The 27,714-nt window shown below is 53.4% G+C and overlaps 1 protein-coding gene across 7 annotated transcripts; it reads right to left on the bottom strand.

The window, feature by feature from the left end:
• Nucleotides 1-1,660: 1,660 nt before the first annotated feature.
• On the bottom strand, nucleotides 1,661-21,921 carry LOC132835265 (B-cell lymphoma 6 protein homolog). Of its 7 annotated transcripts, none has more exons than XM_060854658.1 (10): nucleotides 21,819-21,921; nucleotides 12,376-12,437; nucleotides 9,942-10,111; nucleotides 8,851-9,072; nucleotides 7,357-8,064; nucleotides 5,773-5,900; nucleotides 4,780-4,950; nucleotides 4,037-4,167; nucleotides 2,704-2,841; nucleotides 1,661-1,977 (listed from the first exon to the last, which is right to left on the bottom strand). In XM_060854658.1, the coding sequence occupies exons 3-10, from the start codon at nucleotides 10,103-10,105 to the stop codon at nucleotides 1,837-1,839; spliced, it is 1,803 nt and encodes a 600-aa protein (XP_060710641.1). In that variant the 5' UTR covers nucleotides 10,106-10,111; nucleotides 12,376-12,437; nucleotides 21,819-21,921; the 3' UTR covers nucleotides 1,661-1,836. The 7 variants fall into 7 exon arrangements, with proteins under 7 accessions (XP_060710641.1, XP_060710643.1, XP_060710642.1 ...); XM_060854660.1 differs by having other exon boundaries at nucleotides 21,851-21,914; XM_060854659.1 differs by lacking the exon at nucleotides 21,819-21,921 and adding an exon at nucleotides 14,251-14,647.
• Between the last annotated feature and the right edge of the window lie 5,793 nt (nucleotides 21,922-27,714).

Genomic DNA, 27,714 nt, shown 5'->3' with positions numbered 1-27,714 from the left:
TCTTTCGATTTTTGCTCAGCAAAATAGTCCAGAAAAAAAAAAACCAAACATCGCTTTGAAAGCTAGTTAAACATAAACCACATTTTTAATTCAGATGCTGTCTTCCCCACCAAAAGAAATTAAAACACTTCTTAAAAAAAAAACCCACCCCAAAAAAAAAAGCACCTTGTATCGGAGCGAGGGAAGAGTGTGTTCGTGAGCAACATTGACAGAGACAGCGAGGACAAGATAGCACGAGTAAGCAGGAGACTGTGGTGTGGTTGGGGTAGACCAGCTCCCCTCTGCCACCCAGACTTACAACAAAACCTTGGAAGGATCAAACTTTGAGGACAAAGTTTCTTAAAAGGCGGGTGCCACGTTCCCTCGAAAACAAAACTGTATGTTCTTCTGTTCTCGGAATGGTTTTGCTTCCTGAAAGTGCTGCTAACCCAGGGCAGGGATTGGACAGACAGCACTTGGTTCAAGCTCAGATTTGAGAGAGAGTGCCTTGAACGTCCTTGCTTGCCGGGGAATAGCCGGTGATGAACGCACTAACCGGACGCGGATAGGGTCACCAGAGTGGGAGCAGGGAGCTCAGGGGATCCCGATCACTGATCCCACTGGGAAATCTGACCAGGATCACATTGCCTCTTCAGCAGCACCCACACACACAGCCACACACTAACTCAGCAGGGGGACAGTCACCTAACCCAAACCTCCCAGTACGGGCTTTCAATTGAGAGACGTTTTTCCCCTTCCCCAAGCATCCCAAGGATTTGTCCAGCAAACCCCGAGTGGATGGGAGAAGCTACGTTCCTCTCCATTCTTTCAGCTTCTCCAAGTTCTCCAAAGGGAAGCAAGGAGCTTGCATTTCAATGGCACCTTGCACAACCCACAGGCACCTCAAAGTGCTTTCCAGTCAATCAAGTATCTCCAGGGCAGTCCTGGTTGGAGATGGAGCAAGTGCAGAAGCCAATCTGCTCCCAGCAGGTTCCCACAAACATCAGTGACCCTCAGCGCCGAAACCCCGCACGGTGCGTCGCTCCCTCAGCGCCGAAACCCCGCACGGTGCGTCGCTCCCTCAGCGCCGAAACCCCGCACGGTGCGTCGCTCCCTCAGCGCCGAAACCCCGCACGGTGCGTCGCTCCCTCAGCGCCGAAACCCCGCACGGTGCGTCGCTCCCTCAGCGCCGAAACCCCGCACGGTGCGTCGCTCCCTCAGCGCTGACCCCACCCCTTTATTATGGAATGAGAGCAGGTAAGTGGCGTTGGAGGTGAAATGAAGACCAGGCTGAGCTAACTGAACTGGGTTGCAGGGGGCTGAATGGCCTCACACACACACACACACACACCTACTGAGGAAGCAACAAGTGCACAAGCCGCAAGTCACAATCCCAGCATCCAGCTAGGAGATTGTAAGAGGGGGGAGAACAGGGTTCCTAAATGTCCCCTCTCCCCCTAAAAAAAAAACCACCCTGTCAGGGGCAGACAGGCTCAAAGATGGAGCCAGTCAATGGCTGCAGATCCCATGAGCTTCAGTGACTTTCCTGTAGGTGAGGGTATTAATTAAAAAGCAGTGTATAAAAATCTTGGAAGAATACCATGTCGACCCCACACAGTCTCCAAGGCAATGCAGTGTTCCAGCTCCCCCCTCCCTCCCCCGCCTTGACACCCACCCATCCTCTCCCTGCCCAGCTCTGGAGAGATGCACACAGACATATACACAGGGGAAGGTGAGCAGCACCCAGTCCCCTTTGTGAGTGTGCCCCCACCTCCGGGTGTCATTCAGAGAGAGACAGAGAGGGAGAGAGAGAGTGGCAGAGGATCCCTGCGGTTAGTGTGACCGAGTGACAGTACTCTAGCAGGATTGGTGACCAGTCCCATATAGCTCTGGCACTATCTTGTAGCGGATCTTGGTGTTGGTGATCGCCCCGTGTTTCTGCCGCAGGTGCAGCCGCAGTTGGCTCTTGTGTCTGAAATGCAGGTCGCACTTTTCACACTGAAAATAAAATCACAGGACATGTCATCATCCAGAGGCAAGCTCCCTCTACACTGTCCTCCATCAAACCCTCCCAGGGACAGGGACAGCATGGGGTCACATACAGAGTAAACCTCCCTCTGCACTGTCCCCCTCCATCAAACACTCCCAGGACAGGGACAGCACGGGGTTAGATACAGAGTAAACCTCCCTCTACACTGTCTCCCTATCCCAGGGACAGGGACAGCACGGGGTTAGATACAGAGTAAAGCTCCCTCTACACTGTCTCCCTATCCCAGGGACAGGGACAGCACGGAGTCAGATACAGAGTAAAGCTCCCTCTGCACTGTTCCGAACAAACCCTCCCAGGGACAGAGACAGCCCGGGGTTAGATACAGAGTAAAGTTCCCTCGACACTGTCCCCCATCAAACCCTCCCAGGGACAAGGACAGCATGGGGTCAGATACAAAGTAAATCTCCCTCTGCACTGTCCCCATCAAACCCTCCTAGGGACAGGGACAGCACGGGGTTAGAGACAGACTAAAGCTCGCTGTACACTGTCCCCCATCAAACCCTCCTAGGGACAGGGACAGCACGGGGTTAGAGACAGACTAAAGCTCGCTGTACACTGTCCCCCATCAAACCCTCCCAGGACAGAGACAGCCCAGGGTTAGGTACAGCGTAAAGCTCCCTTGAACACGCTCCTGGGTTGGTCTGACTTGCTGCTGACGGGAATCCGTTCCTTACATGATAGGGTTTCTCTCCAGTGTGTATCCGTATGTGGCTCTTCAGTGTCTGTAAATGTCGGAAACGCGTCCCGCACGTTTCACATGGATATGGCTTCTCTCCAGTGTGGATCAGGACGTGGGCGCGGAGGTGAGCTACCTGAGAGAAATAAAAACAACAATCATGGCAACAGTGAACTGAGAATCTATTCAGTGCCCTGTTCAGTAAACCATCCCCTCAGTGTCACAGCAATCCTCGTGGGGAGGTATTCATACCCAGGGCAAAGAGTCACCGGCAGGGTCCAGGGAGACCGTTCCAGAGCTCAGGGCCCAGGCACAACCCACACTGGGGGAGTGATGGGAAGGAGCTGGTAATGGAGGGGCTGACAGAGACAGGGTGGGGGGTGTAGGGGCTGGGGGAGGTTACAGAGACATGGGATAGGGGTGTAGGAGCTGGAGGGGGTGACAGACACAGGGGACGGGGGTGTAGGAGCTGGAGGGGGTGACAGAGACAGGGGACAGGGGTGTAGGAGCTGGAGGGGGTGACAGAGACAGGGGACGGGGGTGTAGGAGCTGGAGGGGGTGACAGAGACAGGGGACAGGGGTGTAGGAGCTGGAGGGGGTGACAGAGACAGGGGACGGGGGTGTAGGAGCTGGAGGGGGTGACAGAGACAGGGGTGTAGGAGCTGGAGGGGGTGACAGAGACAGGGGACGGGGGTGTAGGAGCTGGAGGGGGTGACAGAGACAGGGGACAGGGGTGTAGGAGCTGGAGGGGGTGACAGAGACAGGGGACAGGGGTGTAGGAGCTGGAGGGGGTGACAGAGACAGGGGACGGGGGTGTAGGAGCTGGAGGGGGTGACAGAGACAGGGGTGTAGGAGCTGGAGGGGGTGACAGAGACAGGGGACGGGGGTGTAGGAGCTGGAGGGGGTGACAGACACAGGGAGGGGGTGTAGGAGCTGGAGGGGGTGACAGAGACAGGGGACGGGGGTGTAGGAGCTGGAGGGGGTGACAGAGACAGGGGTGTAGGAGCTGGAGGGGGTGACAGAGACAGGGGACGGGGGTGTAGGAGCTGGAGGGGGTGACAGACACAGGGAGGGGGTGTAGGTGTTTAGAGGGCTATGGGAAACAGGGATGAAGTCCCATATTCAATGGGTGAGGGGAAGAATGAGGGGTGGAGAGAAGGGAGGGAAGAAAAAGAGAAGAGTCGATAGCGAGCACAGGGCAGGGAAGGAGACGGACTGCGTGTGCACACAATGCTAACGCTGTGGGAAGGACAGCCCTTTCAGAATGAGCTGCCTGTGTCTTTAAACCATCAAAGGTACCGGAAATTCCTGAGCAAAGGCCAGCCACTCACCTGCACAAACCGCGCTCCGCACGTCTCACACTTGTAAGGCTTCTCCCCAGAGTGGATGCGAGTGTGTGTCTTCAGGTTGGCTGGGCGATTGAACTGTGCCCCACAGACTGTACAGCGATATGGCTTCTCCCCTGAGACAGACAGAGAACAGAAAACGCCCGTGGTCACTCTGTATTCTAATGTGGGAGCTGGAATAACACCGCAAGAGACGAGCTCTGTCCCCAAGCAAATGCCACAGACCCCCCCCCCCCCCCCCCCAGCTCCATCCAGCAACCAACTCCACCCCCCAGAAACCAATCCAGGTGCCAGCTACATCGCCCAGCAGAGGCCTGGGTGGAGTGGGACTTTGACTGGGCTGGTGACCCAGAGGTGAAGTGTGATGCTGGAAAAGCACAGTCAGTCAGGTTTATCCAAGGAGCAGCAGAGTCGATGTTTCTAGCATAAGCTTTTCGTCAGGAATCTGCAACACTTCCTGCTGGTACCCCAGAGATCTATACTAATGCTCTGCCTTCAAATGCCACCACGGGAACTGGCAGGATTTCATCAGGCTTCTACCCAGTGAAAGAGCTCAAACACGTCAACAAGATGGACTCCAGCAGTTTAATAAGGCAGTTCACCGCAGTGGAGGGGAGGAAAACTAGGGACAGGCAGGAAATCCCGACCTGCTCAGGGATGCCCACACGAGTGAACTCTAGGTGGTATCACTGCTACAAACTAACTCCCTTGCCAGGGCCGCACCTCACCTGTATGGACTGTCTGGTGACTCGCCAGGTTCCCCTTGTACCGAAAAGCAGCCTGACACATGTCACACTTGTAAGGCTTCGCGTCGCTGTGCACCCGGAGGAAGTGTTGCTGCAGAGAGTCCTCGTCCGACAGCTTCAGGTCACAGGTGCTGCAGGAGAACAGGCTGTTCTCTGCGAGTAAAACAACATCAAACATCTCAACAACGGGTTAACCGGCCCCCGCGCTCTCCACCGAAACAACAGCTCGGAGGGTTTGACCCAGTCAGCGCCGATTCTCGCAGCAGTTCTGCAGTAGGGGTGAGGCAGCTCAGTGGTTAGCACTGCCGCCTCAGTGCTAGAGACCCAGGCTTGATTCCAGCCTCGGGAGACTGTGTCTGTGTGGGTTTCCTCCTACAGTCCAAAGATGTGCGGATTAGGGTGGATTGGCCGTGCTAAATTGTCCCATAATGCCGAGGGATGTGCGGATTAGGGTGGATTGGCCGTGCTAAATTGTCCCATAGTGCTGAGGGATGTGCAGGTTAGGGTGAATTGGCCGCGCTAAATTGTCCCATAGTGTCCAGGGATGTGCGGATTAGGGTGGATTGGCCGTGCTAAATTGCCCCATAGTGCCCAGGGATGTGCAGGTTAGGGTGGATTGGCCGTGCTAAACTGTCCCATAGTGCCCAGGGATGTGCAGGTTAGGGTGGATTGGCCGTGCTAAACTGTCCCATAGTGCCCAGGGATGTGCAGGTTAGGGTGGATTGGCCATGGGAAATTGTCCCATAGTGCCCAGGAATGTGCAGGATGGGACTAGCAATGGGAAATGCGAGGTTGCAGGGGTACGTGGGATGCTCTTGCAGGGTCACTGTGGTCTTGTCAGGCTGAATGGCCGCCTCCTGCACACTACAGGGACTCCAAGTTTAGAACCAGGGTCTCAGAATGAGGAGGCAGTATTCCTCAATCCCAGGCTGGATTCACTGTTCAGGCCCTAGGAGACCATTCCCGAATACTCACCCGAACCGCTGTCTGAGTATTCCGAGTGGTATTCTGGCATTTCCTCGCCGGGGTGGGAGAGTTCGGAGTGGAGCTCACACAGGGAGCTGGCCGAGGAGGAGCGTGACGCTGGGGACTGAGACAACAACCTGGACAGGAATCAACACAGAGACAGACGTCACTCCAATGGAAGTGGGCAAAGGGGAGTTACTGACCCCAGCCCCACCACTCGCTGCGCCGCTCCCTCCACCCACAGACTGGCACTCTGCAAGTGACCAAGGGGATGAAATACATCCTTGACAAAGTTAACTTCTCCACCACTCACTGCAGCCCTCAGGAGTTCTGCTCTCCAAGGGAGTCAGTTTAAGTAGATTCGATTGGTCGTCTGCCAGCTGCTGTTTGAGGCGGGTGCAAACTGGTGCCAACACTCCCTTCTCTGTATGTTTGTGTGCCCGAGTGTGCCAATGCCCATCCACCTGTGCCAGTCTGTCCCCACATCCATGCACCCCCTGTGTCAGTCTGGTTATGGTGCACCCACTCCCCCATTTCCTGTGGATTAACCCCCCCCCCCCCTGTAGAGTAGAGGAACAGGCCACTACAACGCAACCTCCCTTCCAAATGGGCACCCGTACCCTCCTGTTCTAACCTCCTCCCAGGGCCTGCTCCAACTCCCTCTCAGTGAGCTGCAGCCAGCCACCCTCCCTGGGGGGCTATTCGGCTGCTGAAGTAGCGCAGCCGGCCCTTCTCATGTCCGTCTGCGTCTGCGTCTGCGTCTGCGTCTGGACAGGTTCAGGGTTCAGAGATGGGAATTCCCAGGAGCAGGAAGCTCTGTACAAACATCCAGTCCCAGCCGGTGCTAAGGCAGGCTGACCCTGCTTCAGCCAGGGCTTTTAAACGAGGGACGGGGATAAAAAGGGGCACAATCTTTTGAAATAAAAACAAAACCAGCTCAGAGGGACTGAAGTGATTTTAACAGGGTCAGCGGAGCGAGCAGACAGATCCCGTACAGCCTAAAATGGGGTTGTACGGGAGACTGGTGCAGTCTCTTCTGGAGAACCGTGGGCAGTCCCGGGACCTCTGTCCCACCAAGGATGTGCTGGAGAGGGTGCAGAAGCGGTTTACTGGGATGTTGGCAGATTTGGAAGCTGGTGTTATACAGGAGAGGCTGGCACTGTTTTCACGGAGCGTAGGAGGTCGAGGGTGTGACCTTACAGAGATTTATAAAACCATGAGGGGTAGAGATCAGGTGAATAAGGGGGGGGGGGGAAAGAGAGAGAAGGTAATTTTCCCTGGGGTGGTGGTGGGGGGGGGGGGGGGGGGGGGGGGGGGGGGGAGTTCAAAACCAGGGGGCATTAAAAAAATGAGAAGGGGAAAGATTTTTTTCAAAAGTGGTCACGGGGGGGAAACAAAATTTCCTTTTCGCGCAGAAATGAACTTCCTGAGGGAGTGGTGGATGTGGGTACACTTACAAGATGGTTAAAAGGCCTTTGGATAAGACAGTGAACGGGATATGGACCAGGAGCAGGCAGGTGGGGACGAGTTTAATCTGGGATTATGGTTGGCACGGACTGAAGGGTGGGGCCTGACGTTCTGTGCCAGCCTTACCGATTGGTTGGTTTTTTGCACGTTAGGTCTTTGTCCTCGGTTTCTTCCTCCATGTTGGTGGAGCTCTCATCGCCGCTGCTGCTGCTGTTGCTGCCCCCCTGGGAGGGGTTCCCACTCCGACTATACAGGGGTTCCGGAGAACAGGAGCCCTTGGCCTCCTGCTGACTCAAGGAGTTCAGGACAATGAATTTGTACTTCTTCCAATTGCAGGCCTTGGGGTCAGGGGCCGGTACCTCCTGGGCAGGACAGCGGGCGTCTGCCGGACTGGTGCTCCGTGACTCAGTGGGCGAACCGGGGTGGCAGTCGGAGCACAGCGGACTGCCCGGGGAGGGGACAGGAGGCTTGTCACCGCCTAGGCCGCAGGTCTCAGGCCTGCCCGCCAACGCCCTCTCCTCGGGCTGCTTCCCGCCTCTCGGAGGCCTGGCCTCACAGCGCGGGTCAGGCCTACCCCCGGCCCAGCTGCCACACCTCCGGCCGCCGAACTCTCCCACAGGATCCAGCCGCGGCCCACGCAGAGCGACCCGTCTCTCCGGGAATCGGAAGGCGGATTCGGAGAGGTAGCCTGGGCCTCCCGCCACCAGCAGGTGGGGAGCGCGGGTGGGGAGGAGGGCCCTGGAGGGGATGAAGGGGCGGCCAGAGTCCTCACTCCCCCTGGAGTAGGCCAGTGGATAGTCCAGAGACTTCAGGTAGGTGTGTAGCTGAGGAACACTGTGGGGGTAGAGAAAACAGAAAAGGTTACTGTAACACCCCTCACCAAAGGTACGTATTGAAGGAGCATCGCTGAGCGCAGGTAGCCACCATTTTTAATTGGTTTTTGTAAAAAAAACACATCACGATCCCAATAACAGCCTCATGCATTGGCCTACTGAGCCCACTCCACCATTCAATAAAGCCAATGACCTTTTTACAGACTTACCCATCCTAACCACAAAAACCTTTACTGTTTTAAAAAAAATATCAACCTTTGGCTTAAACACATTCAACAAGGTAGTCTCGACAGGGTGGGGAAATTCCACAGATTCCCAACCCTCTGGGGATGAAGGTTCCTCCTCAGCTCTGTCCAAAATCTGTTCCCCCCCCTGACCTCCTTACTTTGAGGTTTTGCCCCGGCTTCTAGTTCCAGCAGACACAACCCTCCACCTCCACCCCCTCCCCACTTATCTATCCCCTTCATAATTTTGGATATTTCTATAAGATCAGCCCCTCCCATTTTTCCCAAATTCCAAGGAGTACGGTCCAGATGTCCTCAGTCTCTCCTCGCTGAGAGATCAAACACACACACCCCTCAGTCCCGCTGGGCCCAGGATGTTCTCCTAGGTTGTGGAGTGGGACTAAGCCCTGGAGCTCTCCCCCTGATGGGAGAAAGCAGACAGACTGAAGTCTCCCTCCCACTGACTGGAAGCAGGAGGAGACGGACTGCCCCCTGCAGGGAACACAGGAAACGGCAGGGCGCTCTGCGAAGGCTTTCCCCACGAGCCCACAGCGTGCCAGTACCTGAAGCAGGCAAAACTCCGGCAGGTCTCAGCCACGTGGTCCATCTGTAAGTAGCTGGCTGCCATCAGGACTTCGGTGACGGAGCGCACGTCCAGGGGCAGGCAGGAGGTGTACATGAACTCCAGCAGGAGGCGGAAACCACTGGCAGTGACCCCGCACGGCAGGGTCAGCAGGCTCACATTCCTCTTGGTCTGGTCTGAAAATATCGAGTAGAAGAAGCCACTGACGGAGGAAGGCAAGAGAGAGCTATCAGAGGGTCCGCTCCTCAACCAGCCTTTCAGAAAGAGAGAGCTATCAGAGGGTCCGCTCCTCAACCAGCCTTTCAGAAAGAGAGAGCTATCAGAGGGTCCGCTCCTCAACCAGCCTTTCAGAAACACCCGCCACATGGACAGTGGTGATTCGAGAAGGCAACTCATCACCATCGTCACCGCCACCACCTTCTCCAAACAGTAACACAGCAGGGCCGGCCCTACCTGCTTATTATCTCAAACCCACCCACCCCCTATCCTCAGACACACCCCTCCTGGCGATGGAGTGTCCTGTGATATCAGGGAATGGTCTGAATGATTATTAGACTGAAATTCAGAGCAGGAGCCACTTAGGTTGGCACAGTGGTTAGCACCGCTGCCTCAGTGCCAGGATCCCAGGTTCGATTCCAGCCTCGGGTGACTGTCTGTGTGTGGAGTTTGCACATTCTCCCCGTGTCTGTGTGGATTTGCTCCCACAATCCAAAGATGCACAGGTTAGGGTAGACTGGCAATGCTAATCTGTCTCAGTGTGCAGGGATGTGCTGGATAGGATGGGTTGGCCGTGGAAAATTGCCACGGATCTTACGATGTGTTAGGAGGAGGTATGAGAAGGGTGATGTGGAAGCTCAGAGCTTGGATTGCTGAAAGCATGGTGTGCCCAAATATAGGAGACACAGACACAGGGAAATGCCAAGGTGGGAGAGATCAGGAGCTTTCCAAAGTTGTGGGAGCAGGGTGGGACAAGACAGTGCGGGGTTACAGTGTAAAACAGACACAGGATTGGAAGGAATCCAGGTCCCTGGGGGAGCCTGTCCCCATGTGCTCGGCCCTGCCATCACATACCTACAAGCAATGAGCACAGCTTTGTGAGCCTTGAACTCTTCTCCGTCCACCAGGACCTTCACGTCGGTGAGGATCTCCCGCTTCCTCATCTCGTTCAGGTTCAGCATCATGTCGGTGGAATGGCGGGTGAACTCTTTGACGTAGCTCTCGGGTTTGGACCCCATCGTCACCTGAGCAAAGACAAGCAGAAGGCCGGGGCTTTGGAATGGAAGGAAAACCCATTCAGGTCGCGACACTTCCCCTCACCGAGCTTGCAACACGCTCCAGCGAGAATAGAAAGATCCCAGGGGTGGGATCGGTGCAGTCATCAAAGCAGGGTGGCTCAGTGGTTAGCACTGCTGCTCACAGCATCAGGGTCCCAGGTTCAATTCCCGCCTCGGGCAACTGTGTGTGGAGTTTGCACTTTCTCCCCGTGTCTGCGTGGGTTTCCTCTGGGTGCTCTGGTTTCCTCACACAGTCCAAAGATGTGCCAGTCGGGTGAATTGGCCGTGTTAAATTGCCCACAGTGTAAGGTGCATTAGTCAGAGGGAAATGGGTCTGGGTGGGTAACTCTTCGGAGGGTCGGTATGGACTTGTTGGGCCGCAGGGCCCGGTTCCATACTGTAGGGAATCTAATCTTTTTCCAAGTAACAAAGTGCGACAGAGAGATTCAGCCCGCAAGCCCATTCCAGCCACTTCTCAGAGATCATGGTTGTTCAGTGTCTTAAACACACTTCCCTAACCAGTGTCACCTTTAATACTCTGAAGACAAACAAGGGCTGAACTTAAGTTTAAAAGTAGGGCCCTGACTACTGTTGGATAACAGTGTCCTGGGTTTCTGATACATTATTCATTAAAGTTTGCAAAACGTAGAGACACGCTGGTTAAGGTGGTTTGGTAAGCTGGCCTTCATTGCTCAGACCTTGAGCTAGAAGAATTGGGATAATGTGTCGCAGTTATACAGGAGGTGGGTGAGAGCACATCTGCCAAGCTCTGGCCACCTTGTTATAGGAAGGATATCATTAAGCTGGAGAGGGTGCAGTAAAGATTCACCAGGATGTTACCAGGACTTGGGGGTTTGAGTTATAAAGGAGGGGCTGGGACTTTCCTCACTGGAGTTCTGAGGCTTATAAAATCACAGAGGGGCATACATAAGGTGAAAAATAAAGGAGGTATTTTCTCCAAGGTCAGGGAGTTCAAAACTAGCGGACATTATTTTAATAAGGTTCCTTCATTCCTGATGTAGGGTTTTTGCCCAAAACGTCGATTTTCCTGCTCCTCGGATGCTGCCTGACCTGCTGTGCTTTTCCAGCACCACTCTGATCTCCAGCATCTGCAGTCCTCACTTTTGCCTGGCATAATGCTTAAAGAGGAGAGAAGATAGATTTAAAGAGGGGTAACTTTTCCATAGAGGGGGTGGCTCATGTGTGGAATGAACTGCCAAAGGAAGTGGCCGATGCAGGTACAGTTATAATATTTAAGACATTCAGACAGGTACAGGAACAGGAAAGGGTTGGGGGTGGGGAGGGTGGGCCAAGCACAGGTAAGCAGGACTGGGTCTGTATGGACCTGAGGGCCTGTTGTTTCTGTGGTAATTTTGACAAAGTTTCTGGGGCAAGGAGAGAATTGAAGATTTCCTCTGCTGCTTGGAGTGAGGAAGTGTTTCCTGCAGCCTCTCAGTTTGGCCCACAGATACAGTTCCTGTCTCTCCCAACATACTGAGCAAGACAGCTGGTGTCTGGGCCTGAACTGGACAGCTCCTGACAAGATTCCACGATTCCTGCTCAGGGGACGTGGGCGTCTCTGTCTGCCCTGACACGTATTGTCCATCGAACAGTCAAAAATTCAGTCCCACGCTACATACCAGGTGTTATAGGTAAGCCAGACCAGATCAGGACAGCAGATTTCCTGTCCTAAATGTAGCAAACCGCATGGGTTTTGATGACAAACCAACATTGGCGAAATGAACGGCGAGCTTTTAATCCCAGATAACTTCATTTTCAAAGCAAATTCAAAATTTCATACCAGCCACAGCGAAATTCAAACCCCTGGTTGCAGCCTGTGACCCTGAGTTACTAACCTGGGAGTATTATCACTCCTGCCACTGACTGTCTGGATGGTACACACTGTCAGCAGTGTTGGGGGTGGGAAATGTTTGGTGGTTGGGAGAACAGTCTCTGGGAGAGGGTCGAGTGACTCGGCCGACCCCCTTTCCAGATTCCCAATTCCAGGAGTCACTGCTGTGTACAGCCCCAGCTACAGAAAGGGGAGATAGCTCAGTGTTTCCCAGCCCCCTGCCTTCACACCTTGCCTCCCCAGTGGGGGCTCACTGGGCACAAACTGCCTCCAGAGACTTCCTGCATTGCACCGCACCTCAGAAAGCCCTTTCACCATCCGAGAGGAGTACCGCTACAGAGTGGGGCAACGAAAGATGAAATTCTCTTCCCCTGCTTACCTGTTCATTCGATTTCTCCCTCCGTAACTCACCACAGGGACATCACCAGACTCTCACGGCAACTGGGAGGAAGAGAGAGCGAAAAAAAAACGTAAGAACAGTGTGTCAACCACCACCCAGGGAGGAGCAGAAGGCAAAAGCAATCTCTCCCCCCACCACATCCCAGGAAAGAACAGATTGTTCCCAAAGTGAAGGTCAAAACATCGGACTCCAAATACCCATGGAGATTGCCAGACTTTCCCAGTTTCTCTCAGCACTTTGGATCTCTTTCAGCGAGTTAAAACAAAATGGTTTCTTTAAATAACAAAATGGCTGAGGGTGGTCCCAGGTACACCTGTCAGGGTGACTTTCTACTCTTCCCCCAAGCCTCTTCAGTACTGACCCTCGGACATCAGCCCCTTGCTCAGGCTAGTCTGGATGACATTCTCAGAGTCTTACAGCAGGGAAGACCGGCCCTTCGTTCCAACACGTTCGTGCCCAAACTCAGTCAGTAGAGTCTAATCCACAACCTCCTGACTCAGCGGTGAGGAGGTCAGTGACCCACCGACTCCACGGAGTTTATCAAATGACAGAGAGTTGTGGACTCAGCCCAGACCATCACACAGACCAGCCCTTCCATCTACACTTCCCACAACCCTCAGGAAAGTGGGCGATATAATCAAAGACCCCTCCCACCCAGTTATACTCACAGCCACCCCCTTCCATCGGGCAGGCGATACTAAGGTTTGAAGACACATCCCAACAGATTAAGAACAGCTTCTTCCCCGCTCACAAACAGACCTCATGTATTAGATTGGGTCTTTCTCTACACCGTCCCTGTAGCTGTGACACTACATTTACCATTCTATGCCCCTGATGTACTCACGTAAGGAACGATTTGTCCAGTGAGCACGCAAAACAAGATTTTTCACTGTATCACAGTGCACGTAACAGAAATGAATCCAATCCACTGGAATAAATCACCACGCAGAGCATGAGAACACCTTTCAAAAAAGGTACTACCAAGAACACCAACATTTCACGGTGTACCTATGGCCCAGGTTTTCAGGAACAGGAAACAACTGCAGCATTGGTAACTCTGCACAGCCCAGTCAGAGTCTGTCTAACACACAGGAATCAAATCTCACTGCAGCCAGTGATTCAACCGCAGGCAGCAAGACTAGGGACAGACAAATTCAAACATGGTTTAGTTGTGATAGCGTGGCAAGGGCTTTACTCAGTTCAAAAGTGTACAGGGAGCTTTACTCTGTATCTAACCCTGTGCTGTTCCTGTCCTGGAAGGGTTTGATGGGGGACAGTGTAGAGAGAGCTTTACTCTGTATCTAACCCTGGGAGGGTTTAATTGGGGGGGACCTTGTAGAGGGAACTTTACTCTGTATCTAACCCCATGCTGTCTGTGACCTGGGAGGGTTTGATGGGGGGGGGGGGAAAACAGTGTAGAGAGAGCTTTACTCTGTACCTAACCCTGTGCTGTCCCTTTCCTGGGAGGGTTTGATGGGGGACACAGTGTAGAGGGAGCTTTACCCTGTATCTAACCCCGTGCAGTCTGTGTCCTGGGATGGTTCGATGGGGGACAGTGTAGTGGGAGGTTTAATTTTAGTTTAAAAAGAGTTGTGACGGTTTTACCTTCAGGCAAAATGAATAAACAAAGCCTCAGTCTGAGAGTGTGGAAGGAGCTTTACTCTGTCCCTGACCCTGTGCTGTACCCACCCTTGAAGGGAACCAGAGAAACTAATCGTGACTGTAAGACCCAACATGAACTGAGAGACCGAGACACCTTCAGGCGGCATTGGTCAGGGAGTGGTGGTAACGCCACCAAAATCAGTGGGACGCTGAAGGTCACCCAGCCCTCCCTGCCCTGAATCTCTGACTCACCCCGGCCTAGCTGAGGCCCTGATCCGGCTGCAGCAAAGCCAAGGGAAACTCCGTTGCCAACACAAGCCTCTGGAGGTTTCCATACAGTGACCAAGGACAGCGATGAAGGTAGGATGGACAGAAGGAGCCAGCTCCTTGCTAACCCACACGGACAACTCCAGGATGCAGCCAGGAAGTGGCCCTTAAAACTAGCTCCAAAAAAAAACCAACAGCAAGCTCATATCCTCTCCCCTCCCCTGACGCAGTGTGCGCTGACAGGAGGCAGAGATATGTTTAGCTCCTCAGGACAGGAATGAGGGAGTGAAAGGAGGCAAGGGGTGAAAATGGGGATGTCGGATAGTCCCAGTCTGAGATGGGAGATATACGCGGGGGCGGAGGAGGGAGAGAAGAGTGTGGAGGGGGAGTGGAGGAGAAGGGGGGGTTGGGAGGGGAGAAGTGGAGGAGAGAAGGGGGGTGGGGGTGGAGGGGGGTGGATGGGGGGGGGGGGGAAAGAGTGGATGAGAAGGGGGGGGAAGTGGAGGAGAAGGGGGGTCGGGGGGTGGGGGGGTGGGAGTGGAGGAGAAGGTGGAGGGGAGTGGAGGATACGGGGGTGGGAGTGGGGTGGGGAGGGGGGTGTAGTGGAGGTGGGTGTGGGGAGAAGAGGGAGGAGATTGAGAGTTTTTTCACGGGAACCGTTTGCTGTCTCTGATCCAGTGAGTGACTCAAGCCCTTCCTGCTATTGTGGCGAATCCAGGATACTGGGACGTGCCTGGTCAGTCCGATCCAAGCAGCTGTGCGGGAAGTGAAGACGTCACCAGCAGCAACAGTCACCCTGGCCCAGTCAAGCCCTCTTATGGTTAAAGCCAGTGTTTGACCCCTCCCCCTCCCCCTCAGTCAAGTGAAAGATATCCTCTGCTGACTGATGAGGCTTTCCCGGCCAGGCCAGGGCAGGGCAGGGCAGGGCAGCCCAGCCGTGAGAGAATGTGCTCTCTCAAAGCCTCCTCTCGCTGGGGAAAATGTCCTTCAGGAATAGTTCAGCTCTTCCCTGGGAATGAGTCCACCTTCCGGCCCTGGCTCTGTAACCCCCACCTCCCCAACGTCCAACAACATATACACTTTATGGTAAGGTCCTGTTGCTGGACAAAGAGACCTTGGAGTGCAGGTTCATAGCTCCTTGAAAGTGGAGTCGCAGGTAGATAGGATAGTGAAGAAGGTGTTTGGTATGCTTTCCTTTATTGGTCAGAGTATTGAGTACAGGAGTTGGGAGGTCATGTTGTGGCTGTACAGGACATTGGTTAGGCCACTGTTGGAATATTGTGTGCAATTCTGGTCTCCTTCCTATCGGAAAGATATTGTGAAACTTGAAAGGGTTCAGAAAAGATTTACAAGGATGTTGCCAGGGTTGGAGGATTTGAGCTATAGGGAGAGGCTGAACAGTCTGGGGCTGTTTTCCCTGGAGCATTGGAGGCTGAGGGGTGACCTTATAGAGGTTTACAAAATCAGGAGGGGCATGGATAGGGTAAATAGGCAAAGTCTTTTTCCTCGGGTGGGGGAGTCCAGAACTAGAGGGCATAGGTTTCGGGTGAGAGGGGAAAGATATAAGAGACCTAAGGGGCAACTTTTTCCACACAGAGGGTGGTATGTGTATGGAATGAGCTGCCAGAGGAAGTGGTGGAGGCTGGTACAATTGCAACATTTAAGAGGCATTTGGATGGGTATATGAATAGGAAGGGTTTGGAGGGATATGGGCCGGATACTGGCAGGTGGGACTAGATTAGGATAACTGATTGGCATGGACGGGTTGGACCAAAGGGCTTGTTTCCGTGCTGTATATCTCTCTGACTCTCGAAGATCAGTCTCAACATGCCCATTCACCACTCACCTCAGCAGCTTCTTGGTGTGGGTGGGGGCATAAAACTAGCAGAGTGAGAAAGACATGTACACACAGAGGAACTATAGACACACACACACACTAATCATCATTCAGGAGTAAAGATAAATTCAAAGCACCCCATTGATGCTGTGAACTATCCTTTCCAGGCCCAGTACAGGGTGTTGTTGTGTATTCCAACCACTGACAGCAGAATTCTCACTCAGGACCAGAGAGCTGCGCTTTGATTGGAACAGCGTCAAGAGTGGGTTGCTGGAAAAGCACAGCAGGTCAGGCAGCATCCGAGCAGATTGGGCTCAGGAGAGGGAAGAGTTCAGGCCCCAGAGCCCTGGACCAAGCCACCTCACCAACTTCGCCACTGCAACACAAGGGTGCACACAGTGGGATTGGTGTGTCTCTGCACTCCCTCAGTGCAGGATAGGCCCTGGTCCTATTCCTGAAGGTGGGAAGGGTACACATCATTCTGGTGTGTGTGGGTGTGTGAGAGTGAGTGACAGTGAGGGAGTGTACAGCCATTGACAAGCAGCAGCGTCAGAAAACCCCCTCACCAATTTGACCCCCCACCCTGACATGGTGTTGCCGGGCTGAGGGACAGGATTCTGGAACCTTCTGGAACAGGGTAATGGCAACATACTGCTGGGTCTCTCCACAGCTCCTGACGGACAAAGGAATACTAAGTGTGAACTCTTCGGCACAGAGGCATTTAAAACGAGTCTGTCTTCAGTCTCCAGTCTCACAGCACGGAAACAGACCCTTCGGTCCAACTGCTGACCAAGTTTCCCGAACTAAACTGCGGCTGACATTTGGCCCATATCCCTCCTAACCCTTCCTCTTCATGGATCTGCCCAGATGCCATTTAAAATGCTGTAATTGTCCCAGCCTCCACCACTTCCTCTGGCAGCTCATTCCATACACGTACCACCCTCTGGGTGAAATCATTGCCCCTCAGATCCCTTTTAAATCTTTCCCCTCTCACCCTAAACCTACGCTTCTCTAGTATTGAACCCCCCTAGCCTTTTTTTTGGGGAGGGGGGGGACCGTTGCTATTCATCTTAGCTCTGCCCCTCATGATTTTATAAACCCTCTGCTGGAGGGAAATTCTCCTGGACAGTGTTGTCAGAGAGTCTGGGTGTTGTAGGGGCAGTGCTGCACTGTCAGCAGCTGGGGCACTTGCACGCCCACGTACCCTGGCAGGGTGTAATGGGAATAATCCTAAACACCTCTGCTCAGACACGGGGGTGGTCGGAGAGGATCGGGGGGGACGGCGACCCGTCTGTTACCACTGACAGGACAAAAACTGACCCCTTGCTGTCTGGAAGGACATAGACTTCTCTCCAGCAATGCGTGTACAAGAACAAAGGGCTTCTGCATTGTATTTCCTGAGATATTCTTAACCTGCCTGAGAAACCGTGTGCACAACTTCCGTGGTCAAGTCTCTGTCCGTGTGGGCGAGTAGACAGGAATCCTGTGTTGCCGGGGGAAATGTCGAGTGTGTGGCCGGGAGAGGGTGTGGGTCCTCCCTCCCAGATGTGTTTTGACTGCCCACCGAGTGTTTACTTGTTTGCCTGGGTTTATTTTGGGACATGATGCGAGGTTTGGCGCTCTGTTGCTCAGCCGCTGCGGTCTCTGGTCTGTCTTTCCGAGACCGAGTTTGCACTTGCACACACACACACACACACACACACAGTTCCTCCTCTTCCGTTAACCGAAAGCTGGTCTCGAAAATCACAGGACTGTCACTGAGACAGTCGCCACTTGGAGGCTCAGGGGCCAAGTCAGGGAGCCAGCGCACACTTCCCACTGGTACACACAGAGGGAGAGAGAGACACACACACACACAGACAGAGAGAGAGAGACACAGAGCGAGACAGACACAGAGACAGAGACAGAGAGACCCACAGAGAGAGAGACCCACAGAGAGAGAGACCCACAGAGAGAGAGACCCACAGAGAGAGAGACCCACAGAGAGAGAGCGAGACAGAGACAGACCCACAGAGAGAGACCCACAGAGAGAGAGAGACCCACAGAGAGAGAGACCCACAGAGACACAGAGCCAGAGACAGACAGACAGACCCACAGACCCACAGAGAGAGAGAGAGACAGAGACACAGAGAGAGAGAGAGAGACAGAGAAGGAGAGAGAGCGCGAGATACACACACACGAAGGCAGACTGACCCAGCACAGAACACGTTTTTTAAAAAACCATACACGGATGAAATAGAAACTCCGGTTTTTCCAGTCCCTATTAAAAACAGCCTCAACAAGTTCCGTGTCCAAAGAGGAACTTTTGGAAATGGTAGCTGAGGAAACACAGGCGTCAGATTATCTGCGACACTGCTTGGTCAGCAATTCCCCAGCCCTCCTGCAAGTTAAAGTCAGGAGAGAACTAGGGCTGTGAACATCTGGACAAAGGGGAAAGTTGCTGTCTTTTTAAATACAATAGCCTAAAAGCTGTGTCCCTGACACTCTGTGGATGACAGAGTAAAGGAACAGGAGTGAGAGAATTAACATCACAATGCTCCCTCCCTTCCCCTCCCGCCAGACTGCCCTCTGTACCCCCCTGGTCCGTCACAGCCTCTTGCTTGCCAGTAATTCTCCTCCCGCTGTGCTAAGATGAGTCAGAGATTAATCTTTCAAGCCGCCAAGTATACACATACAAAACACACAGATACTGGAGAAGACCTGGATGCCAGTAAACACCAGAGTTTTCAGTAAAAGAGGTTGAGTCATGAACACACTAGACAGGCTAGAAAATGCCACGGCAAGTTTTACAATCAAACTCCCACTACAGACAGAGAAACAGTGAGGGGGGGGGGGGCGGGGGGGGAGCGGTTAACCCCCTCGGGTTCCCATCTCTCCCCCCACTCTGTAATTGTTCCCCCAGGAACAGTTTCGAAGTTAAACCAGAGATTTCTGTCCTCGTGGTGATCCACTGCTCCCTTAATTACCCTACAACCCAGTGAAGGGGAGGTCACTGTTAATGGAGCAAGTGAGGACTGCAGATGCTGGAGATCAGAGCTGAAAATGTGTTGCTGGAAAAGCGCAGGTCAGGCAGCATCCAAGGAGCAGGAGGTTCGACGTTTCGGGCACAAGCCCTTCTTCAGGCATGAGGATTCCTCATTCCTGAAGAAGGGCTTATGCCCGAAACGTCGAACCTCCTGCTCCTTGGATGCTGCCTGACCTGCTGCGCTTTTCCAGCAACACATTTTCAGGTCATTGTTAATATCAGGTTGCTGGTTTTGAGATCCTGCCACAGTATACATGCCACATTACAGCAGGGACTGTCCTTTAGACTGACAAACACACAGTTCACCGGCTATTATTCTGAACCACAGGAGAAATCTCTCGACTCATATCCCACACTGTATCATCACAGCCACACTGGACTGAATTTGCTTCATTGTCACATGTATTTAAGAGTACAGTAAAAAGTTTATAAAATCACCCCTTCAGATTCAAGAGATAACACTTTGATATTCGCAAATGGGGAACCAAACTCTCAGCCCTCTCTAACAACCCGGTGGGCATGGCTTGCCAACTGATCACCACTGCCAACTCGAGAAACACATATCCCAGAGAAACAAATTAACGCGGGTTGGCCATTCATTGCAATCACAGCTAATCGTCCAACTCATGGTTAATCATCTCAACTTCACACTGCCCGGTCCCCTCAATTCCCAGAGTATCCAAAACTCACTCTCTCTCTCTCAGAAGGCACAAGTCGGAAAGTGTGACACTGGAAAAGCACAGCAGGTCAGGCAGTGTCTGAGGAGCAGGAGAGGCCACATTACAAGCACAGGCCCGTGGTATTCCAGATCTGCACTCCTCACTTTGTCTTCTCAGAAGATACCCAATATTGAGTTTCCCCAACTCACTCAGAGATTGAGACTCTGATAGTCTAACAAGGGAAACCTTTTCACATTTGGTAGTGCGCTCTAGGTTATACTTCACCTGACAGGTACTAAGATTTTATATGTTCCAAAGAGATCACCTGCACCCCCATTCCTCTACATAAACAAATTGCCAGCAATTTCAGACATCAATAGTGCCAAACAAGGGCCCCGCATAAAGAACACCCATTGCCCGTTCTCTCTCTCTCTCTCCATATCCCTGACAAACATGACACAACCCCTTCCTCACAGCCATCCCGATGGATTCCCCACTCTTCCTCAACCTGGATTCATCTCCCCAACCGCTCCCAATCTTTGTGGAAGTCTCTCTCTCTCCCCCCTCTGTCCATTCATCAGTCCCTCATTGTACTAATTATCTCGCTCTGCCACACAGCATTCCTCTACTCCATCACATTAACTCTGACATTCTCCCTCCATCACTATCCCCCTTACATCATTCCTCCTCCACACACTCTCCTTCTATCACTCTCTCTCCCCCCCCAATTTCCTTCCAGCACATTCACTCTATTCTCTCACCCTCTATTATTTCACCATTCCCTCCCTCACTCTCTCTTTCCCCCATCATTCGCTCACTATGATTCCCTCTACCATTCCCTCCCTCACTCTCTCTTTCCCCCATCATTCGCTCACTATGATTCCCTCTACCATTCCCTCCCTCACTCTCTCTTTCCCCCATCATTCGCTCACTATGATTCCCTCTACCATTCCCTCCCTCACTCTCTCTTTCCTTTCCCCCCTCTCCCCTTCCTCTCTTCACTCCCTCTCTTTCCCCTCCCTCGCCCTCTTCCCCTCTCCCCGGATCGGTGTTGCTGGTGATCGCCTCTCCCTGGAGGACACACAGAGACAGAAAGTGTGTGTGTGGGGGGGGGGGGGGGGGGGGGGGGGGAGAAAGAGAGGAGAGAGAGAAAGAAGAAAAAAAGTGTGTGTGTGTGTGTGTGTGTGTGTGTGTGTGTGTGTGTGTGTGTGTGTATGCATGTGTGTGTGTGTGTGTGTGTGGGGTGATGGTGGTGGGGTGTGTGAGTATGTGTGTGTGGGGGGGTGTATGGGGGTGAGAGTGTGTGTGTGTGGGGGGGTGTGGGGTGAGAGTGTGTGTGTGTGGGGGGGGTTGGGGGGTATGTGTGTGGGGGTATGTGGGGGTTGGGGGGTATGTGTCTGGGGGGGTGGGAGTATGTGTGTGGGTGGGGTGGGAGCGTATGTATGTGGGGGGGGTGGGGGTGTGTGTGTGGGAGGGGTGGGGGTATGTGTGTGGGGGTATGTATGTGGGGGGTGGGGGGGGTGTGGGAGGGGTGGGGGTATGTGTGTGGGGGTGTGTGTGGGGGGGTGTGTGGGGGGGTGTGTGGGGGTATGTATGTGGGGGGTGGGTGGGTGTGTGGGGGGGTTGGGGGTATGTGTCTGGGGGGTATGTGTCTGGGGGGAGGTGTGTGTGTGTGGGGGGTATGTGTGTGGGGGGGTGGGGATATGTGTGTGGGGGTGTGTGTGGGGGGGTGTGTGTGGGGGTGTGTGTGGGGGTATGTGTGTGGGGGTGTGTGTGTGGGGGTATGTGTGTGGGGGGGGTGTGGGGGTATGTGTGTGGGGGGTGGGTGGGTGTGTGGGGGGGGGTTGGGGGGTATGTGTGTGGGGGGGTGGGGATATGTGTGTGGGGGTGTGTGTGGGGGTATGTGTGGGGGGGTGTGTGTGGGGGTATGTGTCTGGGGGGTGTGTGTGGGGGGGGGTGTGTGTGGGGGGAGGTGTGTGTGTGGGGGGTATGTGTGTGGGGGTGGGGGTGTGTCCCTGATCGATGTGATCACCTGCCGCTGTTTCCTGGAAGGGTACGGGTTACCTCCGGCCTCCCTCCCGCTGCCGCTGTCGCTGCCGCCGCCGTCTCGGGGAATCGCTTCTCCAGGAACCGGCGGCGGCTTCTCAGAAAGAGGGCCGGGCCAGCCCACTGACCGCCGTGGAGGGGGGGGAAACTCACACGGGGGGGGGGACCTCACTCCGCCTGCACCAGCTCCAGCTCACTTCCAACGGCGCCACACCGGGGCTATCCTCAATAAAACCCGCACAGGTGCCCTCCACTCCATCCATACCCTCCCCAGGATCCGCTGGGCACGGTCAGGATACATCGCACTCCCCCCGCTCCTCGGCTCATGGTTCGGTCCGACCCGGCCGCCGCGGTCACGTGACCTCAGTGCGACGACACCGCGTGGGCGGGCCCTCCGATTCTCAGAATTTCTTCGAGATTGATTTTGTGTTTCACTGGAAAAGGGGGAGGGGGTGGGAGGCGGGGCGAGCAGGACTGGCGCATTGCCAGGTTAAGCTGCTTCTAAGTCTTGAACTCAGAGCATCTTCATGTAAACTGCAACTAGCACAGAAAATACATGGAGAGGAGGGGGAAACAAACCAGCCCTCCCTAGTCTGAACCTATCACCATCTGAAATCCCATTGCCCCAATCTGTCTCCTAGTCAATTTATCAGCGTGTCCATTGTCTATCTCTCATCTTGCTGTTTCAATCCCTCCATTCCTCACCTTCCCCTCCAGCACCGACCTCCCTCCCTATCTCTGTCACCTCCTCCAGTCCCCCCACTCATAGAGTCATAGAGATGTACAGCACGGAAACAGACCCTTCAGTCCAACCCGTCCATGCCGACCAGATATCCCAACCCAGTCTCGTCCCACCTGCCAGCACCCGGCCCATACCCCTCCAAACCCTTCCTATTCATATACCCATCCAAATGCCTCTTTAATGTCGCAATTGTACCACATCCTCTGGCAGCTCATTCCATACACGTACCACCCTCTTTGTGAAAAGGTTGCCCCTTAGGTCTCTTTTATATCTTTCCCCACTCACCTTAAACCTATGCCCTCTAGTTCTGGACTCCCTGACCCCAGGGAAAAGACTTTGCCTATTTGTCCTATCCATGCCCCTCATAATTTTGTAAACCTCTATAAGGTCACCCCTCAGCCTTCGACACTCCAGAGAAAACAGCCCCAGCCTGTTCAGCCTCTCCTTGTAGCTCAAGTCCTCCAACCCTGGCAACATCCTTGTTAATCTTTTCTGAACCCTTTCAAGTTTCACAACGTCTTTCTGATAGGAAGAGACCAGAATTGCATGCAATATTCTAACAGTGGCCTAACCAATGTCCTCCAGCACATCTTCCAGCCCCTCCACCTCTCCCTATCTCTGTAACTTCCTCCAGCCCCTACACCCCCTCCCTATCTCTAGTCCCTCCTGCAGCCCCTACACCTCTCCCTACCTGTTCACCTTTTCCAGCCCCTACACCCCTCCCTATCCCTGTAACCCCCTCCAGCCCATACCCCTCTCCCTATCTCTGTCACCCCCTCCAGCCCCTACATCTCTCCCTATCTCTGTAATCCCCTCCAGCCCCTACGCCCCTCCCTATCTCTGTAACCCCCTTCAGCCCCTACAATCCTACCTATCTGTGTAATCCCCCTCAGCCCCTACACCCCCACCCTATCTCCAGGACTCTCTGCAGCCCCTTCAAGACTCTGCGAGATCTGGACAGAATAAATCAGAAGAAACTGTTCCCACTCCAGAATCGAGGAGGTTACAGACAGGCCTGGATTTAAAGTGATTGGTAATAGAAGGAAAGATTCCTTCAGGATAAACCTTTTCCCTCAGCACTTATTAAGCTCTGGATGAGGCTTCCTGAGAATGTGTCTCAGGAAGATTCAGTCAAAGTTTTCAAAAGGTAATTAGACTCTTATCTGAAAATGAAGAAAATGCAGGGTTATGGGTATGAGGCATGTGGGCCCAGCATTAATGAGCCATCCCAAGTTGCCCTTGAGACGGTGGGGGGGTGAGCTGCCTTCTTGACCCACTGCAGTCCATGTGCTGTAGGGTAGCCCCACAATGGCCCTTAGGGAGGGAATTCCAGGATTCTGACTCAACCAATCAAGAATCCCAAATCAACTCACCACAGTCTTAGCAGATGATAGCCTTGCTCTCTCATTAGATAGTGGTTTAACCTGAGGGTCACCACACGTCAGGCAAGGGGAGAGATTGAGGAAAAGAGCCCTGCATGGTTAACTCAGCCAGTGCAGGAACTGAACCCACAGTATCATACTGCTTCGTGAACCAACCATCCAGCCAACTGAGCGAAACCCTTAGGTCCAACATCACTGAAGGAACGATGATATATTTCCACATCAGGATGGTCACTTGCCGAATGGAATAGTAACTCAAGGTCATTGTAATCGAACGGTGGGTGAAAATGTTAACACAGGAGATGAAGACAGAATCTCACCAAGTCATAGGTAGGGAGCCAGTCTAGTCATGATAGGCAGAATGGTCTCATTCCTGAAGAAGGGCTCATGCCCGAAATGTCGATTCTCCTGCTCCTTGGATGCTGCCTGACCTGCTGCGCTTTTCCAGCAACACATTTTCAGCTCTTTCTATGCTCCAGCACTTCTGACATCTCTGATCTTCCAATTCACTCCCACCCGCTAAATGTCTATCATTCTGCCATTGATTTGGAGATGCCGGTGTTGGACTGGGATGTACAAAGTTAAAAATCACGCAACACCAGGTTATAGTCCAACAGACAACCATCTGATGAAAGAGCGGCACTCGAAAGCTAGTGCTTCCAAATAAACCTAGTGTTGTGTGTGATTTTTAACATTGGCAGCAATATCTCTGTTTGTGTGGACAGGAAGGAATTCCCTGCATGAGCATCTCTGCGCCCCACCCTTCCCGCTCCCCTTGCTCTCACTGCCTCTGTCCCCCTGAATTCCAACTCTTTCACCAAGATTCCCTCAGAATCTATCCGAAGGCTCAAACTCTGTTTGCTGATCACATTGTGTGAAGAGCCTTGGGGGGTAGGGGGAGAGGGTAGTGGTGTCACCATGTGCCAGGCGATATGTAAAGGCAGTTTGTTCTCATTGTTACCCTCTCATCCAAAGACTGGGGATCGCACAGGGGGGCAGAGTCGGGTTGAGAATTATAGCCCAGTGAGTGTCCGTGATTCAGCGAGAGGAAGATGAGGGTGGGGCAAAGTACTGGCCAGTGCCCAGATTATTTGAGGTTGGTGGGATTGTGGCTGATGAAGTCTGCTCTTCCCCTTTCAACATCTGAGCTGGGTCTCCTGACAGAGTGCAATTTCAGATTGAATGTGAATGGAAAATACTTCCTCCTTTCAGTGGCCGATGTGTTGCTCTTGCCTGGAAAAGACTATTTATTGAGTAATAGGCAACTTTGAGGCCTACTCCCCAATCCCAGGGTGACTTGTATCAGATGCACCTTAATGTGCCATCACCAATCACCAAGTGGTGGTGATGTGGAGGAGCTGGTGCTGGACTGGAATGGGCAAGGTTAAAAATCAGAGCTGAAAATGTGTTGCTGGAAAAGCGCAGCAGGTCAGGCAGCATCCAAAAGAGCAGGAGAATCGACGTTTCGGGCATGAGCCCTTCTTCAGGAATGAGGAGAGTGTGACACTGTCAGAGGGTCAGTGCTGAGGGAGTGAACACTGTCGGAGGGTCAGTGCTGAGGGATTGCCACACTGTCGGAGGGTCAGTGCTGAGGGAGTGGGCACTGTCAGAGAGTCAGTGCTGAGGGAGTGTGGCACTGTCAGAGGGTCAGTGCTGAGGGAGTGGGCACTGTCGGAGGGTCAGTGCAGAGGGAGTGGGCACTGTCAGAGGGTCAGTGCTGAGGGAGTGGGCACTGTCAGAGGGTCAGTGCTGAGGGAATGCCGCACTGTCGGAGGTTCAACACTGAGGGAGTGCCGCACTATCTGAGCGTTGGTACTGAGGGAGTGCCGCATTGTCGGAGGGTCAGTGCTGAGGGAGTGCCGCACTGTTGGAGGGTCAGTGCTGAGGGAGTGCCGCACTGTCGGAGGGTCTGTGCTGAGGGAGTGCCGCACTGTTGGAGGGTCAGTGCTGAGGAATGCCGCACTGGTTCAACACTGAGGGAGTGCCGCACTATCTGAGCGTTGGTACTGAGGGAGTGCTGCACTGTCGGAGGGTCGGTGCTGAGGGTGTGCGGCACTGTCGGAGGGTCAGTACTGAGGGAGTGGGCACTGTCGGAGGGTCAGTGCTGTGGGAGTGCCGCACTGTCGGAAGGTCAGTGCTGAGGGAGTGCCGCACTGTCGTCGGGTCAGTACTGACGGAGTGCCGCACTGTGTGAGGGTCGGTACTGAGGGAGTGAGCACTGTTGGAGGGTCAGTGCTGAGGGAGTGGGTTCTGTCAGAGGGTCAGTGCTGAGGGAATGGGCACTGACGGAGGGTCAGTGCTGAAGGAGCGCCGCACTGTCGAAAGGTCAGTGCTGAGGGTGTGCAGTACTGTCTGAGGATCAGCGCTGAGGGACTAATATTTATCTGTAAATTAATATCAGTGAAGCAGGTTACCCTGTACTCACTGAGATGATTGAGCCTGCTGTTCTTTTGTTTGCAGTTATTATTCCTGTAGCAGTGACTGTGCCTCAGGAACAAATCCTGACTGGCTGTAAGGTTCATTAACATGGTCAGTGATTACAACAACCACAATGTCAATGTAGGTCATTCATTCTCTTTCCCATCCTGAGGAAAACCTCCCAGCCAATCGAATACTTTTGGAGCCATGGGTACTGTTTTAACGTGGAAGATGTGGTCCCAGGCTGTGATAATGATGACTCGATGTGATGGCCATTGTGGGGAAATGTCCGCGACCCTTCTTTGGAGCAACACCACGAATGTGTCCCCTCTTCATCAACCAGAAACGGTCTCTATTCAACATCTCCTCCCTCACCTTGACCCAGTGGGGCGGGACTCTCTTGGTGACGCACTGGGCATCTCCTCGTATGTTCTGCACTCAACTCCACAGCCCACCACCTTGTCAGTCAGAGCTGAGAGAGAGCACAACTTCGCCACGACTCACACCTTTCTGAGACGTTGCAATCTCTCCTTTGTGTGGGAAGAAACACAGAACGGGCACCCAACCAGTTTGCCTGCCCCTCCCAAGACACTCATGACTCACAGTTGTACCTGCCTCACCACACCCAAATCCACTTCCCTGTCAATTAACAAATTCAGGACTGCCATCACAACAACTCCGCCTTTGTTGTGATATTCATTGGGCAGGACTGAGGACCCCAGCTGGAAGACTGCCTCTTCAGTTTAAGCCATCAGTGTGAGTTCTAACATCTCAACGTGGGCACTGAGCTAATGCCAGCTGCAATCCAGTGGAGTGCTACTCTCTGCCTATTGGATCAGAAATAATTTGCTGATTCAAATCCCCCTCCTTCAAAAACCCTGTTCCCACTGCGTAGGGAGTGCCACCCTGCAGCCTTTCTGGTCGATATTCAGCTGCCTCTCAGGTAGACATCGGTGTGAAGGAGAGAATTCCAAATCTGCACCACTGTCTCCAGAAAAGTGAGGTCAGCCAGCCATAACGGATCCACCATAACATTTCAGCGCCAAACAGCTTGTGATTTGGTCAATAATTTCTCTCTAGACCTGGGCGACTAAGGTCAGATGCACTGACCACGTTGTTGCTTTATGGATGTTTGGATGGATGTGTTCCTGGGGTTGGGGGGAGAGGGTGGAGTGGTTGCTGATTGGCTGTGGGGAAACCTTCATGGAAACCGCCAACGTTCATTGGCTGTTCAGCAATCCAGTGCAGCAGCTTTGGGCTATTAAAATGCAAGGATTTGTTTCTGGCTGAGGCGAGGAAAGCTATGTACTCTGATCACTGCGTGGTGGTGGTGGTGGTGG

The sequence above is a fragment of the Hemiscyllium ocellatum genome, chromosome 44 (assembly GCF_020745735.1).
Source record: "Hemiscyllium ocellatum isolate sHemOce1 chromosome 44, sHemOce1.pat.X.cur, whole genome shotgun sequence".
NCBI classification, from domain to species: Eukaryota; Metazoa; Chordata; class Chondrichthyes; order Orectolobiformes; family Hemiscylliidae; genus Hemiscyllium; species Hemiscyllium ocellatum.
Note: the sequence above shows the minus strand (reverse complement) of the source record. Positions and strands in the feature narration are given on the sequence as shown.

What these genes read in the sequence shown, in the direction of transcription:
- LOC132835265 (XM_060854658.1), bottom strand. Translation starts at nt 10,105, where the DNA reads ATGGGGTCCAAACCCGAGAGCTACGTCAAAGAGTTCACCCGCCATTCC. An exon ending in GCTGTGCTCATTGCTTGTAG is followed by an intron (nt 9,073 to 9,941) that starts GTATGTGATGGC and finishes TTCCTCCGTCAG; the next exon opens with TGGCTTCTTCTACTCGATAT. An exon ending in TCACCAGACAGTCCATACAG is followed by an intron (nt 4,168 to 4,779) that starts GTGAGGTGCGGC and finishes TGTCTGTCTCAG; the next exon opens with GGGAGAAGCCATATCGCTGT.